The sequence below is a fragment of the Culicoides brevitarsis genome, chromosome 2 (assembly GCF_036172545.1).
Source record: "Culicoides brevitarsis isolate CSIRO-B50_1 chromosome 2, AGI_CSIRO_Cbre_v1, whole genome shotgun sequence".
Classification (NCBI taxonomy): Eukaryota; Metazoa; Arthropoda; class Insecta; order Diptera; family Ceratopogonidae; genus Culicoides; species Culicoides brevitarsis.
Genome location: NC_087086.1, coordinates 36085861 through 36103291, shown reverse-complemented (window position 1 = coordinate 36103291; position 17431 = coordinate 36085861). Strand labels below are relative to the sequence as shown.

Here is a 17431-nt window from a genome sequence, read left to right as displayed (position 1 = left end):
ATATTTGAAGTTGAACCGACCGACACGACTTCCAAATTCAAACTAAACTCCGTTGTTACCTCTTCAATCGGTCTTATACTAATAAGGTTTTGTTGTAAAAAGTTGGATTTTTTTACGTCACAAAAAGTTTGTTAGCACAGTTACAACGTTCGTTTCTGTAGGTACCGTATGGAGATTATGCATGCGCTGCGAGATTTACCTTCGCGCTTACAACTTAAGTTGTGCTCAGGTACACCCAGCAAGTGAAGAAGTTGAGAGAGAAAAAAAATTGAAATAGTGAAGAAGAATCGACAACATAGCATGACTATTAAAATTTTTCAAACAACTTTTGCGTATTGCGCGTCATCAATGGTCTTTTTCTGCCTTAATTCTTCACGTGTGTGCTGAAAAGATGCGGTTAATCAGATCTTTTTTTTCTGGTTTTACCAGAACAAAACGCATTCTTTGTTTTGTCATTTCTGATTCATTTTGCGGAAATAAATTCACTTTTGAGCTGAAATTAAAGTGAATTTTATTACGAAATTAAATTTAAGAAAAATAAATTAAATTAAATTAAAATAAAAAATTAATTAAAATTTAACTAAATTAATTTAAATTTTTATTTTTCGTAAATTTCAGAAAATTTTAAAAGATTAAAAAATTATTTTTTAATTTTAAATTATTTTTTTTATTTTTTAATTCAAAATATTTTTAGATTTTTTTTTTGAAAATTAAAAATTTTTTTTTAATTCAAAATATTTTTTTTTTAAATATTTTCATTTAAAATTAAAATAAATTTTTTTTTTTGAAATTTAGAAAACAAAAAAAAAATTAAAATTAAATTAAAGATGAGTTTTTAAAGACAATAAATAATTTTCGAGTTTTTTATTTGGAAAATAAAAAATTAAAAAAAAATTTAAAAATTAAAAAAAACATTATTATTTTTTTAGAATTAATTTAAAAATTTCTTACAAATTTTAAAAAAAAATTAATATATTTTTTTTAAAAAATTAAATTTTTTTAAAAAAATTAAAAAATTAAAAAAAATTTTAATTAATTAATTAAATTAAAAAATTTTTAAAAATTAATTAAAATTAAAAAAAAAACAGAAAATTTTATAATTTTTTTTTAAAAAAATATTTTTTTTTTTAAATTAAAAATTTAATTTTTTTTTTTTAAAAAAAAAAAATTTTTTTAATAATTTTTTAAAAATCAAAATGCGCTTTAATTAATTTTCAAGAATTTCAATCTCATTTTCATTCAAACGCAAAAAATGAATGAATGGGAATGAATGGATGCACTCGTAAATAATTCCAGAATACAAATGAACTTTTTGTCTCGCAGGTGTGTCATCGACGACGCGTCTTGTATGTCGTGACAAACTCAATGCATCACGTTCTGCATACAAAAAGATCAATAAATTCCCCGATTAATACGGAAAATAACCACTCATCTAATTTTAGCAGAAGAGTTTCTCAGGAGATTTCTTGTGCGTCATCATTAATAATTTTTAGCAAAATTAGAGACATGTGTAAGAATTTTTTATGCGAATGAAGTTCAATAAACTGCAATTATTTTCAAATTAGCAAGAAATCAAGGATTTTTTAGTATTCGAAGCAAAAAAATACTTTTGTTTGAAGAACTCTGCTAAAAAATTGAAACACTGACAATGAAAAAAAAATAATTTTTTGTTAATTTTTAAAGCAAAATTTTTATTAACTGTGAATAGCATGAGAAATCGATCTTTTGTTCTTTCCTGCTGATTTTTCGACTTCATACAAGCTTAAATTTAACGCAAAAAAAACTTGTTAATTGGCTGTTAAAATTGATATAAGGTGATTACGAATAAACTTTACTTAACGTCTGAACTAAGTAAATATTAGAAAAAAAGAGCAAAAAGTTGTTTGACTATATTTGAAGATGAATTTGTGTCTGATTTAGCGATGAAGATGAGTTAAGATAACAAACAGAGAGAAAAAGAGCGAGAGACACGTGTGAGATTTATGGATTTACAATGGTTTGCTGAATGAACGTAAATATGTAAATTTTTGTAAATTAGGAGAATGTAACGGTAAATGGGCATATTTTTTTAGTTAAAAATTCAAATTTTTTGTGTTTGTGGAGTTTTTGTATCGAAATGTTGGAGTTACAAAAATTGAGGTACCTGAAACTGCATTTTTAGTTGATTTATTGCAATTTTATGAGAAATAATTTCATTTTTTTATGAATCAAAGTGATTTTTGGGCAATTTTGTTTAAAAAATATTTAAAGGCTTTCAAATAATTTTTTTCTCATAAAAACTTAACAAAAAATTTTTATTCATGAAATAATTAAAAATTTAATTATTTATGAGCTAAAAATGGTTCAAATTCACCTCTTAAGTGCGAAAATTATCTCCCGAGGGTTTTTAACTCATTAAGGGCTTAATTTGATCCATTTTTCGCTAAAACTTGCAACTTGCATCGCCGACTTGCATGGAAACTTTGACCCCTCAATTTCTCCCATTTTTCGTTGTTTTAGACACTTTTTACCCTTGGAAAGTTTAAAGAGGAACCTGAAAGCTACATTTTATGGAAGAACTTTTCCGAGATTTTGTGGAAAACTCCCGAAATATGAGCCCGCAAAGTTATACGTGTTTCTGTAGGCGCGTGTACGGGAATCCCAGGTCACAAAAAACTGAAAAACCCCTTGCCCAGGTTGCATGATTCTGAAAAAACCCCCACAGTACACAGCATACGGCGGTCTGTGCAGCCCAGAGACGAAAAATTCACGTTGTCACACATTGCGCTTGTACGTGACCCAAGACGCATTATAGGTTAATTTAAGGCAATCCTTTAAAATTTTAAGGCATCGCCTTATTTAGCTGTTTTTGAGACGAATGATATTGATAAAAACCCAGCTTGTAAAAAAATTCCTCAGTTAGCATTGGTACGATTTTTTTCAAGCTGGGGTTGTATCAATTTCATTCATCTCACGAGTTTCAGTTAGATGGGGGCGTCTGGTTTTTCGTTATTTTAATTTTTAATAAAGCCAATTTAAGCTCTTTTAATACATTTTTGAGCAAAATTATAATGAAAAAAATTTTTAAATGTTTTTTTATAACTTTTTGATAATTTTTTTTATGATCTTATTTTATGAACAAAATTTTATTTAAGAGAAAAAAAATAAATAAAATTATTTCTAATCAAAAAAATTTTTTTTTTGGCTTTAATTTTATAAAAATTTAAAATTATTAAATTTTTATTCTTTCTTTTAAATTCAATTTTGAAATCTTCTCTTCTTAAATAAATTAAACAGAAATTAAATTTATTTTTATTTAAAAAAAAATCCGGCATAGAAATGGTAACATTCAACAATAGGCAAAATTCCAATTTTTGATCAGAAATTAATTTAATAAAAAAAAAACAATTTTAAATATTTATTCTTATATTTTCAATCAATTTTTATTTTACTTTTCTATAATTTGTCTACATTTCGTTTACAAACAAAAAATTAAAAATAAAAAAATTAATATTTTATACTCAACCACAAAAAAAAATATTTATTTAGCAAAAAATACTCAAAAAAATCTTACAAAAAAAATATTAATTAAAAAAAATATTTACAACTATTCTAATAAGAAAGTTAATTTTTATCTTTAAAAAAAATGTGCATTCGAGATTTTCTTTTTTGTTTTCTATTTGGTACTTATTGACTGTCATCTATAATTAAGTAGCATGTTTTTTTTATATTTTAAGCCTATTTCTAACACTTACTATTTAATTGTTGTGCAATTTCGATATGCGCGCGAATTATTTTTTTTCTTTTAGAATTATTTCCTGTATTTTTTTCTAAAGCATCTAATTTTCTATATTTTTTTCCTTAATTCAAAATTTAAATATTTACATCTTAAACTAAAAAAAAAAATTAAATGATAAAAAAATTAAAGCGTAATTCTAAGTTACTTTTTTTAATGTTAATTTTTTAATTATTTAACACCTCCTCGAACAAAAATATTTTTTTAAAATTGTCGAGAAATAGTTTTACTGTGAGGTGATGTCGATTTATGTTTTTTTTTTGTTTTTTTTCTGATAAATACTCGAGAGCTTTTCTTAAATAAAATAAAAAATAGTTAAACTAAACAACTAGCGTCTACATAAAATTAAGCGAGGATAATAAATACAAATAAATTTAAAGTAAAAATATTTTGCTCATTAAACGTTAAGAATTAAAAAGTAACTTAAATTAGCGAAAAAAAAAACTTATATTAAAAAAATGTTAAAAAATAAGGAAATTTTAGCTTGATTGAAAAATTGTTATGAGAATTTTCTGTTTTTTTTTTTTACTCGGACAACGATTTTTGCTGCTAGACTTGCGTTTCTTGCGATGATCCGTCTCGCGATAGTTTTTCCATCGATGATTTCCGTAACGAATGCTCTAATTTGTGTTTGTAGTGACGTTTTTTGTGTTGTTGTTGCGTTTCTTCGGCAGACGAGTGAATTTCGTGCGTTTCTGTGGAGTCGTCGGGATTTCTGTCGAGCATTCTGCGATGGTTGTTGCTATGATGATGATGACTGTGCGACGAAAGATGATGAAAATTGTTCGAATTGTGTCGCGTAAAACGATTTGGGAACGAATGGCTTAGATCGATCCAGGTGACGTCTATCCTTGGTTGCCTAAAATACGAGAAAATTTTATTTTTTTTTGAAAATGAAGAAGAAGGAGGAGAAACTTACTTGGACACGTGATCCATTTCACGTGAGGAGTCTGTAAAGTGTCCGTAAGCAGTCCATGGAAGGGGTTTGGCTAAAAATAAGAAAAAAAAATTGGATGAATATTTTGGCTTTAAAAGGTAAGTTTTTTAAAATTTAAAAAAAATGTCTTAAAATTTTTATCGAATTTTTAGTCAAAATTCAAAAATTATACCTCAAAAAATTTTTTTTTACAAAAATTCGAATATTTTGGCTTTTTATTTAAAATTCATTAATAAAAATTTATTTTGATTTAGTATCGTTTTTTCTTTAATTTAATATTTTTCTTTTAAATTAAATAATTGATTTAATTAAATTTTAAATAATTTCAAAATAAAGTTTAAATTAAAAAAAAAAAAATAAAAATTTAATAATTTAAAATTTTCATAAAATTTAATTCCAAAAAATTAATATTTTAATTAAAAATGATTTTATTTAATTTTTTTTTCTCTTAAATTTTGTTCAAAAAAAATTTTTTAAATTAATTTATGTTTAATTTTTTATTTATTTATACAAAAAATTTTTTTTTAATTTAAATTAATTTTTTTTTTAATTTTTTGTATTTTAATTTTTTAAATTAAATTTTTTTTATTATTTATTTTTAAGAAAAAATATTTTTTTTTAAATTAAAATTCTATCAAAAATTATTAAAATTTTATTTTTTTTATGAAAAAAATTATAAAAATATGACAAAATTTAAAGAAATTATTAATTAATGTTCAATAAAATATTAAAAATTAGTCGAAAATCCACACAAAAACACGCCATTAGTACTTTTTAATGCCAAAAAAACAACACACCATGCTTTGCTCACCCATCTTTCTTCATATTCTATCAACTTTCGTCGTCATTTCAGGACAAAAATCCACAAAAAATATCAAAAGTCAACAAATTTTTCACTTTTTGCGGTTATCCGAGCAGATCGCGTGATGCAAATGACTTTTTTTTTGTCGTCAAAATTATTTGAAGTTGCACCGCGAACCAAAGCAGAGGAACGAGAAGAAGAAGCGCATTGAATGTAATTGTAAACTCAAAATACAATTATTTGCTGATACTTTCAATTATACAACGTGGGAATATAAAGTTGTAAAAAGTTACACGTTGCACTTCCATATTTCTACACAGCAAAGAGACAAACACAAACACTTTACGACAAAATTCGGTCGTCTTCGTGACAAAATAAAAAAAAATTTGCATCGCGTCGTCGTCGATGTGTGAGTGTCACTTTTTTTCAATAACAATAATTTGTTACAAAATTCGAAAAAAAAAAGTTTATAAATAAGAGGAGTTGAATGACCAAAGTTGTTTATACGACTCACGTGAATTTTCTCAAAGCAAAAAAATTCATTGACTTTTCTGCGATTTTCGTCGAGAAATTTTTTTCTCACGCGATCCTTTCGCGAGAAATCTTTTTTGCGCGCAATAAAAAAAACTTTTTTTGCGTTTTTAGTTAGAAATGTTAGTTAAAGCTTCGAACCACACTCTTACCTGCCTGATTACAGTCGATGGGATGGAAAAAGTCCAAACTTTTCAACGTGTTTTCGTTGTGATCTTGTACTTCGACAGATAAGCCCAAGTTGCGATTTGGCTTTTCCCATTGCTTGACTGCCATTTTTATGTCCATTTCGACCCAACCTTCGTATTTGCGGGAAACTGTCGAGCTGCTGCAGAGTTTTTTGTGTAAAACGGAAGTTTTTTCTGAAAAAATTTAATTAAAAATTATTTTTTTGAATTTTTTAATGAGAAATAAGGGAAAATTTACCTCCTCGTTGATTACGAGAACGACGTCTTTCGTAAACATTCACGACAATTCGGATGAGTTCTTCGGCATTTTCTGTGCAGTTGCTGGCTTCGTCGTTTTCGGACTTTTTGTAGATTCTAAAAAATAATTTTTTTTTGATGAAATTTAAGTTTTTATGAAAAATTAGTGAAATTACCTTAAAACAGCTGATTGTAAGGTATAACGCTTATTTGGGATTTTGAAATAAATGTTCCATGCATCTCCGCTGAACCAAACGCTTTCGTTGAAATTACGAGGCATGTCACCTAAAATGATAAAATATTTATTTTTCTCATTAGAAATATCAAAATTTAACAGAAATTACTTAAAATATGGAAAAAAAATATTTTAAAAAATTAATTATTTATTTTTTTATAAAAAAAGGGTTTTGAAACTCAAAATTTTTAAAAAAAATAAATTTAAAAAAAAATTATTTTTTAATTAATTTATAAACTTTAAATTAATTAAAAATTATTTTTTTGATTTTTTTAAAAAATAAAACTAAAATAAAAATAAATTAATTTTAATTATTATTTTTTTTGCAAAAAAAAAAATTATTTAAAATTTTTAATTTTTCTGCAAAAAAATAATTTTAAATTAAAAACAATTACAAATTAAATTATTTTAAAATTTTTAATTAATTAAAAAATTAATTTTTAAAAATAAAAAAAAAATATAAAAAAACTAATAAAATAAAAAATATATATAAAAAATAAAATTAATTTTTCAATTCAATTAATTTTAACTTTTTTATAATTTAAAAAAAAATTAATTTAATTTTTTATTTTTAAAAATTAAAATTTTTTTTTTTTTTTTTAACAAATTTTAAAATTTTTTTAATTTAATAAAATTATTTTTTAATTAATTTTTTTTAATTTCATTGAAATATTGACTTTTCAGTGAAGATTTTATTTTTTTTATATTTTTGATTCTAATTTGCTTTTATTTTTTGTCAGGAAAAAAAACTTACATTCTGCATTAAAAGCCATTTCATGTTTCACCGCATTCGAAGGCATCTGCACTTGCATCGACGAATTCCGAATTAACGCTGTCTCAATGATATTCTTGATGTTATCAATTGCTCCTTCCTCGTACCTGTCAAGAAAAAAAATGCAGAAAAACGTCAAAAGGTGCAAAAATCGTTTACAAAGTTGCTCATCCGAACAAAGACCGCGACGCAACATCACGAGACAGACATCAGACGATAAATTGTTATGTCGTATTAACATGACACGAGATAGCTAGGTACATCGCGAAAACACACAAAAAAACTAAAGGCAATTGCATCGGAACAATCATCTTGTCTTCGTCTGTTCTGTTCTGCTCTGTGCTCAGCTGTGTGTTTTTAAATTACGGGTGTCGCAGTTTAAATATATAAATATCGCGCTATGGAGAAGTCGATTGTGGTATGCGAATGGATAAAGTGGATTACATAACACCGTCTGAAGAGATATTATTAAGTATGTGCGAAAAAAAAAGCGAATGCGTCATACGAGACGAGACGAGCCTTCTTGACTCGAATGAAAAATCACAAAAATCTCACTTCACATGCCGACGTATATATTGCAATATGTGCAATTCCCTGACAAATTCAAGATCAAGGTCAAAACAATTTTTATTGTTTTTTTTCCTTCGTCGTCGGCGACGTCGCAGTCTATAGACACGCAATATTCATCCTGTCTCCGCACTTTTTTTTTACTTTGCTGTCGTCTTTGTCATCATTTGTTCTTATCATTTTATGTGTCGTTGTCTGTAGTATTTAATTGTTTCAAAAAAAAAATAATGAACGTAAAGTGCATGTTGTTGGTGCACCCTTTATTTACTGATGACAACATCTGTAAATAAACGTACGAAAAAAAACAACAGAGACGACGACAACAAGACAAGTGAATGCACATACTCATTAAATAAGATGCATTGCATAGATAAATTATGCTCATGCAATGCATTTTTTGTCATTTTATTATGTACATATTTTTTTTTTTTTTGGGTGTGCATTGTAATGCAAGTCCATTGTTGCTGTTCATAACCTTGACTTGACATTGCGATGCAATCGATGTATTTGAAATGTTTTGTGCATTTTTTGTTGTTGTTGTTATTATGCAAGATAGTCGCATGCTAAGTAACCAGACATCTTGTTTCATAAAAAAAATAATAATAATGACGATGTCGCTTGGTACATTGTGTGGTAAGACTGTCTGGTTTGTACTTATGCTGGATTGTTATTATTTTTCCATACATTGTAAAAAAAGTGCATTGAAAGTACTAAATTTAATACATTTTTCAAAAATTGCATCTTATGCAGCCATTTTTAATAAAATGAGTCTCAAATTTAAATTTCTGATTTTATATGCTTTTTATTGAATTTCATTTTTTGTCTATAGATCTGTTACTGTATTATAAGCTTGGTTAGAGATGATGAGATTTCCTTCAAAAGCCTCATTTAATAGTCAAATTTGGTAACATTAACCATTTTTAAAAGTATTATTAGCTTTGGTAGTATCTTGTCTTTACTTTTGGTGGCCCATTCAGAATATTTATAATTTGTATCAGGAGTTTTTCTTCTATATTATAATCAGTAGTATCTTTTCTTAAAAAATCTGATGGTCTGAAATCCTTTGGTATATCAAGTTCTTTTGTAAATTTTCAAAAATATTCTTCAGTTATATGATTTCGAATAGAGATCGTAAATTAGCATCCAACGAACAAAATTATGAAGCGATTTGTTAAATTCTTTAGAGTCTTTAACATTTTAGTTTATTTATTTCGACAATTCAAGTATTATCAGTCTTGTACTATTTGGGGTGAAAACCCATCATCAAAACATTTTCGTTAATTTTGAGGTTAGGTATACCAATTTATTCTTGTTATCTATTTACGCTGGTTTTGATCGTTTTTTTGACTGTAGTCGAATATTCGAAGATAAAATTCTGCTTCGTTCCTTATGAGTTATGAATGGAATATGTATAGATTTGCTTGCCTAATATGCTTGAATTTCGTTGGCTCTTTCCATGTTTTTTGTCTTCATTGACGATTTGATCTTCCATAGCAAATAGCTTCTTCCATAAGTTAAATTGTATTTTTCGAGAGGACGAGTAGATTTCTTAAAACTTTTATCGAACGGCAAATTTGTTTTTCTCCTTTCATACATAAGCTTTTCATAAAGTCACAAAAAAGACATTTCTTTCTGATTGAAAAATTTTGTAAAAAAATATACCGTGGATCCTAATAGATCTGATGAAACTTATATCATAATTTCCTTGTTCCGGATTTGAAGTTTTAGTTTCTTAAGTAAAGGTAAAGATCTCAATTCTATTTTTATACTTTTTAGTGCTATTAATTAAAATTATTTTTTTAAATATTTTTTTTTTAAATTTAATTTTTATATTTTTTTTAATTATTTTTTTCTAAATTATTTTAATTAGGCTAAATTTTGATTTATGTAAAAAATCAAACTTGTAAATTCTTGAATGAATATTTTCTGAAACGAAAAAAAAACATTTTTACACTTTTAAATTTAAAAGAAAAAAAAAACTTACAAAAATTCTGATTTAATTTAACACAAAAGCGAAACAAGACAAAAAATTTCTGCACAAAAAAGCAGAACTGATCGAACAGCGAGATATTCCTCATCATCGAAATTCCATTCTTCACAAATTATAACAACATTATTGTTTTTGGTACGTGCCAAACCAGATTTGTTTGCATCATTACTATAAAAGCTCATAACAAATTAACATTTTTCTCTTTTTTCTCTCTTTCTTTCTTGTTCTGTGCTGATGTCGTTGTTGATCGATCGATCGATCGTGATGTGTGATGTTGTTGCTGCTACTTTTTTTATTATGTTTCCTCAATGTATGTTTTTCCATTCATAACAACAATAATAAAAATAAATAAAATAATTGTCATTTTCATTCACTATGTGTGCGCGATAAAAATGTGCGTATAAAAATATTTCTTGACACAAAACGCAAAAAAAAAATAAATAACCAATAAAAATTGAAAACAAATCCATTTACAGTATTGCCTTCGAGCAAATTTGTGTAAGAATTTGGCCAAGTAACTTTTTTTGTGTTGCTTTTCATGTTTTTGTCAAGAAGAAATAACTTTTGCCATAAATGCAGCGCGGGTTATGATGCATGGGGAAATGCGATCGACGACGACGTGCAAGGACACATGGAATTTTCGATGTGCTTGAACTTGAGCACACTTTTAACCATAAAAGTATTTGTTTTTAATGTTTTTTCCTTTAAAATGTAATTTGCGTGAATAAATAAACATAAAATTAATGGAAAAAAGAGAGAAACGTGAAAAATTCGCAAAACACAAAAGTTAATGAGAGTCACTGTACTTTTAAGTTTTGCTTCGTTTATCGTTATCGTCTTCGTCGTGCAAGTGTAAGTGTGGAAGACAAAACAAAAAACTATCTTACTATGCAGTTTTCGTTTATTTTTTTTTGCATGTTCAAGGAGATTTTTATCGACAAACCACACGACCTGAACTTGCATGAACTTTCAAGCAGCATGGAGCGACAAAAAAAAGAGACCGTTGGAAAGCCCCGTTTTTTTCGCGCTCGCAAAGAGACCTTGAAAGTCCAGACCGAAGCTAGACAGTCAAAGTAACAACTGACGTTGTTTTAGTTCGTTTACCGTCCACGTTTCGTCGTCGAAGTCGAAGTCGACATCTAAGCAACATGCCAACACATGTAAGACATGCTAACCCGAGATAAATAATAATCAACATAGACAACATGTTCGCTGTTGTTGTTTATTATTATTAGTTGTAGTAGTAGTGCTCGGTGCTATTTACTTTAAAATACAAAAAGTAAAAAGATATGCAAACAACTTTTCAATTCTGTCTAGACTGGTGTGAACTGTAAATTCTTAATAGGTAATAATAGAGTAAGTGAAGTGTCTGAAACAACGCTCACATGCACGGAGTACGATACATATTTTTACTGTCTGTCTGGCGAGTGTGTTTGTACATTCATTCATTTTTATACTTTTTCATTCATGACATATTTTATATATGTAGTCTCGCTTAGATAAAAATTCGACGAATAACTTTAAATTTTTTTCGTTGGAATTTTTCAAAAGTCAAGTTCAACTTTTGACTTTTCTTTTACTCAAAATTTACCGAAAAATTAATTTTAAAATTTAATTTTTAATAAATTTCATTTTTGCAAAAAAATAACTTTTTTTTTTTTCAAAATAAAAAAAAGTTTCAAATTTAATTAAGTTTTAAATTAAATAAATAAAAATTTTAAAAAAATAATTAATTTATTTTTATTTTTTTTTTAAATATTTTGTTCTTCACAAAATTTATCAAATGATTTCATTAAAAATTTATTTTTTATAAATTTCATAATTTTTGCAATTTTTTTAAAAATTATTTCCTATAATAGAAATTAATTTTAAAAATATTTTTAAAATAATTAATTTTTTGACTTAAATAATAAAAATCAAAGTTTAATTTATTTTTATATTTTTTTTAATTTTTTTCTGATTTGCGATAAAAATAGAATTTTTATAAACTTCATAATTTTTTTAAAAATATTTTATTTTTTCTCTTAACTCAATATTTAATAATATTAATAAAAATTTTTTTTGTTTAAATATTTTTTAATATTATATTCTTTCTCTTTTCTCTTGAAAAATCCCAAAATTAATTAAATAAATTAAATTAAAAATGTAATTACTTTAAATATATTTTTGAATATTTTTTTTATAAAATTAATTTAATTTCGTTAATAAATTAAATTAAATTAAATTTTTAATAAAAAAAAATAGTTTTATTTCATTTTGATTTTTTTTTTAATTTTTTTTTACTGGAAATAATTATTTTCTTTAAAAAAAACTTAAAATTATTTTTAAAAAATAAAAATATTAAGACCACAAAAATTAAAATTATTAAAAATTTAAATATTAAAATTATGGAAATTTTTATCAAACTTAGTCTTCAATTTTTTATTTTTTGTTAAATAAATTTTTGATATTTTTTCAATTAAAATCACAACACAGCAAATTTTTGTACAAATTCTTGAATCTATGTGAATTTTTATAAAAAAAAAATTAAAAAATCACAAATAAAATTTTCTGATGCAAATTCATAGGAAGCAGAATAAAAATTCCTGTGGCAGAAATCATTCAACTTGTCACATATAGTTCATTAGACACATGCGACGTGACCGCGTAAAAATGCATCCGTAATCGATTAAAATATTTCGCGGTATTTATTTTTCATATTTTTAATTCTTTTACGAAGAATGCAAATTTTGCACAAGCCAGTTTTCCGTAAAACTCGAAAAAAAAAGTGACAGTAATGAGACACAAAAAATTATGATGAGCCGAGCACTTTTATTGTTATTATTAATTTTAATTATTTCGTGTCGTCGCGCACTCACTTGGTCTATCGAACGATGAGACACACACATGGAGCGCAAAAAAAAATTTTTTTACGATGCAAAAATATTTAAATGTGTTAAATAAATAAATTTAATTTTTTTTCACACATTTTTTTTTTTTTTTTTTTTTTTTTGAAAAAAATTTAAAAAAAAACTCACTCTCTTCGATGATGATCCTCGCCTCTGAGCGGATTTCGCGTTTGCGTAAGCGGCGCGGGCGCATTTACATTTCCGTTCAGTCCGTTTCGCGATTTTAAGCCACGCAATCGGTCCTGTTCGACACGCAGCGCCGTCAAATTGATGTTATTCCGTCGCATAAACTCCAAGTTGCTCTCATCCAAGTTGTTCAGGTCGACAATGCGGGAATTTGAGTCGTGCGACATCACGCCGTGCTCCGTGACGCTGTTACTGCTCTCGTCTCCGGTAAAGCCGCCGTCGTCATTTGTGTCGTTGTTTGTTGTCTCACTATTTTGGACCGGCGAACACGACAGAATTTTAACGTAATTTTGCACGAATAAAATTATTAGACAATAAACGAGGATTTTTTTATGATCCGACATTTTTTTTTTAATTTTTTTTATTTATTTAAAATCTTTAATTTTTTCAGTCTTATTGTTTTTTTTTATTTTTTTTTTAATTTAAAGCACTTTTTAATTTTTTTTTATTGTCAAATTTTTGGTTTTTTAATAAATTTTATTTTTTTCACATTTTTAATATTTTAATTTTTAAAAAATAAAATATTAATTTTTTTTTTGTATAAAAAAATTCACTTCACAAAAAATAAATGATAAAAAAATTTAAGTAACTTTTTTTTTATTTATTTATTGATATTTACTCCAGTTGACGTACGGTAAGAAAATAAAAAGATAATTCAAAAAATATTATATTTTATACACAATTTTTGTTTCAGAACATGTTACCTCTCTTCTAACGCTCTTTTCTTACGATATGTTTCCTTACCCAAGTCTCTTTCTGTGAGCTGAGCACATCGTACAGTCGCGCGCTACACGACACCCGGCAAACTCACTACTCATCTACACACGGAACTTCGTACTCAATCGTACTCAAGGAGCTTTAAAACTCGCATACAGCGACAGTAACTCGGAAAATCGTACGTCGTGTGTGTAGCTCGGTAGTGGTCGTTACGAACGTTGAGCATTTCCATCATCGTCATTATCACTCTTCTTGATTGGATTTGGAAGAATTTCTACCTGTACCTACAAAATGTACGCTCTCTTCAGTTTTTTTTTTTGTTTTTTCGATTTCTTCCTTTCTTTCTTTTTAACCAATCAAATTTTGGGATTTTTTTTTAGCAGGACAATTTTTTTATTTTTTTGTATAGAAATGGAGATGCCACGTACAAAAATACACACATTGCTGAAAATTCGTCAGTTATTACCGGATAATCTGCAACTGGTTTGTCTCACGCATGGCAAACTAATTACGGAGCAATTATACAACATTGTTGCCTGTTGCAGTGTCATCAAAACACATTTATGCAAATAAATGGCGGTAAATAGCTAGCTAGACGACGGCACTTATGCAAAACAAAAAAAATGTTTTTTTTTTTAACTGAGAAGAACGTGGCAGAAATCAATTTGTCACTTTGTCGTGAAAAATCGACCCGTATCGCTTTGGAATACACATTTTACCGTCATTCAAGGTTGAATGGACTTGAAAAAAAATTTTTATAATTTTTTTATCAAATTTAAACTAATTTTTATCAAAAGATCGATAAAACTTTTTTTTAGATCTTTGAAAATTTATCTTAAAAATTATTTTTTAGCATTTTTCATGTCCATTAAATTCTCGATCTAAAGTGCAGACAAAAGATTGATGTGTTTACAAGCATAAACGAGTTCAAACTCCAACTGAAAATGCTTAAATTTACATAATTTATGTTCGAAACATCACTTTAACAAGGTGATAAAATAAAAATAATACATGAAGCTGAATATAATGATAAACAACGTCTCGCCTTTCGATCGGATTGTGGATCACAATTACTTATACAATGCTTTGAAATATGGTAAATAATGTCTCGACATCGCTTTGCATAGTATGGTTGACCTCCAAGGACCTCATCAAAAGTTAAAATTATTTTATCTAAGACTTAAGTTTGAGTAAAAGTCACTTAAGTTTGAATTAAGTCGAATTAATCGACTTTATTTACCAAATTTTTAAAAAAATTAAGAGAAAATGAAATTTTTTTTTCAAAATTTGGCTTAATTTAAATTTTCCTTAAACTTAAGCTTTAACTTTGAACTTACACTTTAACTAAACCTTAAAATTAAGTTTTAAACATAAGCCTAAACTTAAACTTAAGCTTTGAACTTAAACTTAAGCTTTGAACTTAAACTTAAGCTTTAAATTTAAAATTAAGCTTTAAACTTAAAATTAAGCTTTGAACTTAAACTTAAGCTTTAAACTTAAAATTAAACTTATTTTAAAATCAAAATATTTTTTGACAAAAAAGTTAAGTTTAAGCCAAATTTTAGAAAAAAAAATCATTTTCTTTTAAACTTTTTAAAAGAATTTGATAAAATAATTTGATTTATTTGACTTAAGTTAAACTTAAGTGACTTTTACTCAATAAAATTTTGAAATTTAAAAAAAAATAATTAAATTAAATTTAAATAAAATAATTTTAACTTTTGATGAGATCCTTGGAGATCGTAATTAAAGTCGATTAATTTTAGATCATACATTTTTGAAGCCTTCTTAATTTCAAATTCATTTGCTTGGTTTGGATTAATTTTATAATAGATCAGGTTAAAAATTCTTACCTACTTTTTTGGCAAATTTCCCTCTGCTTGAGTCACTTTTTGGCATTCAACTGATCTTACAATGTTGCACTTTTACATCTTTTGACGATCGCGGCACCACAATGTCTCTTAATTACCTTTTCCTCGGAAATTGAATTCATTGCCAAATGACTTCTAATTTTCGTTTCCAAGTGTCATTGCGCGTGTTTAGACGACTTTGCTTAAAGGTCATTGAAAAAGTAATTTTAAAGTAAAATTTCCAAAATAAACATCGTTCGATGGCCTTCTTTAGCATCGCATCATCATCACTATCGGGTTAACGTCCTAATTCGATTCTCTCTGTCAATGTGTCTGAAATCGTGAATTATTTAGAGTACAGCAATTCAAAATGAAACTCCAATATTTTGACATTGAACTCATTGACGTTGAATTTACTATCTTTTTGTCTACGAGTGTCTGCATAGTTTGTCTGGGACAAAATTTGAAACTGTTATTTTCGTTCTCATCATGCAGAAAATTTGTCTCGTCGATTTTTGGTTTAATTTATTCGTAATTGGACTTTGTTATTGGGCGTTAGGGTGATCAGAGTGATTTTTGAATAACCTCAAATTTTTTTGATGATCTAAAAGTGATCCCACTCTAGTTTGAGAACTCGTGATTTTTGTATTATTGTTATGATATCTGACAATAAATAGACAAAAAAAAACGGTCAATGCCCTCCATTTGTCTATTTATCCTCTAAAATTGACTACATTTCTATTAAAGATCTCACAAACAAACAAATTAACATCTATTATGGAATTTTTGATTGACTAAGTCTCTCCATGACAAAAAAGCTAGACAACAACGCGTGTACAATGCGAGAGAGAGACAAAATAAACACTTCTCTGACATTGAGTAGTTTATCCTAATTCTGACCAATTTGTCTTGTTAAAGTTGGTAGAAGCAGTCGTGAGACTTGATGTTTATTTTTGTCTAGAATAGAGTTTTAAGAAAAAAAGTGTTAGGCCAATTTTTATCGGAAGTCTCAATTGCTTACAAACTATTTTCGTTGTTGTTGTCGTTTATTTATAGTTTAGTCGCAATTTGTGAAACTTCGTCAATTAATGCGATGATCGGTAAATTTAACAACAAAAAGTATCGAGTTACGGCGCCAAAATGTTTTTTTTTTCGTGTCTCTCCCTTTTTTGCGAATCTTTTTTTATGAATGAAATTCACGTTCAAGTTTCCAGAATGCACAGCAGCAAAAAAAGCAGCATTTTCTAAAAATAAAATTGAAACTCGTTCTTCTAGCATCATCATAACTGCTCAAACTATTTTTTATTTTTTTTAAATTTCTTGTCATTGCTCCTCTCTGTCTCTCTCGATCGTTGTCGCCGTTGTCGATCATGCGTGAATGCAAGTGTGCAGTACTGTAAAATGATTATTATTAGCCTTACCGGTTCTGAGAAATAGTAACGTTTTTCCATGAATCACTACACACGCAGCGCAGCGATAGACAGAATGTGCGTCAGACAAGTAATTTTTTTTTGTCGTCGCTTTATATGTGAAATAATAATAATAATTATGTGACATAGAAAAACTGGAAAAAGTCGTACAAAGTAAAGGAATGTAGACATTTCCATTTGCGTCGTGCTTTAATAAATGTAAGAGTTAAAATTGTAAAAATGCGTTATTGACGTGCAAAGAAATGCCATGTGACAAGAACATAAGAACGGAACTCGTCAGAATTCTAGTTTTTCTATCAGCGCTGTCACATATCGCATAAAATGTC

General features: G+C 26.7%; 1 protein-coding gene across 2 annotated transcripts; it reads right to left on the bottom strand.

Annotated features, from left to right (window-relative positions):
- Positions 1 to 3400: 3400 nt before the first annotated feature.
- Positions 3401 to 13490, bottom strand: LOC134831276 (uncharacterized). Of its 2 annotated transcripts, none has more exons than XM_063844967.1 (7): positions 13052 to 13490; positions 7460 to 7584; positions 6647 to 6755; positions 6472 to 6587; positions 6198 to 6407; positions 4695 to 4764; positions 3401 to 4634 (listed from the first exon to the last, which is right to left on the bottom strand). In XM_063844967.1, the coding sequence occupies exons 1-7, from the start codon at positions 13450 to 13452 to the stop codon at positions 4325 to 4327; spliced, it is 1341 nt and encodes a 446-aa protein (XP_063701037.1). In that variant the 5' UTR covers positions 13453 to 13490; the 3' UTR covers positions 3401 to 4324. The 2 variants fall into 2 exon arrangements, with proteins under 2 accessions (XP_063701037.1, XP_063701038.1); XM_063844968.1 differs by having other exon boundaries at positions 4485 to 4634; positions 6202 to 6407.
- Positions 13491 to 17431: the final 3941 nt, after the last annotated feature.

What these genes read in the sequence shown, in the direction of transcription:
- LOC134831276 (XM_063844967.1), bottom strand. Translation starts at nt 13,452, where the DNA reads ATGTCGGATCATAAAAAAATCCTCGTTTATTGTCTAATAATTTTATTC. An exon ending in CATCGACTGTAATCAGGCAG is followed by an intron (nt 4,765 to 6,197) that starts GTAAGAGTGTGG and finishes TCTTATTTTTAG; the next exon opens with CCAAACCCCTTCCATGGACT. An exon ending in GAAATGGATCACGTGTCCAA is followed by an intron (nt 4,635 to 4,694) that starts GTAAGTTTCTCC and finishes CTCGTATTTTAG; the next exon opens with GCAACCAAGGATAGACGTCA.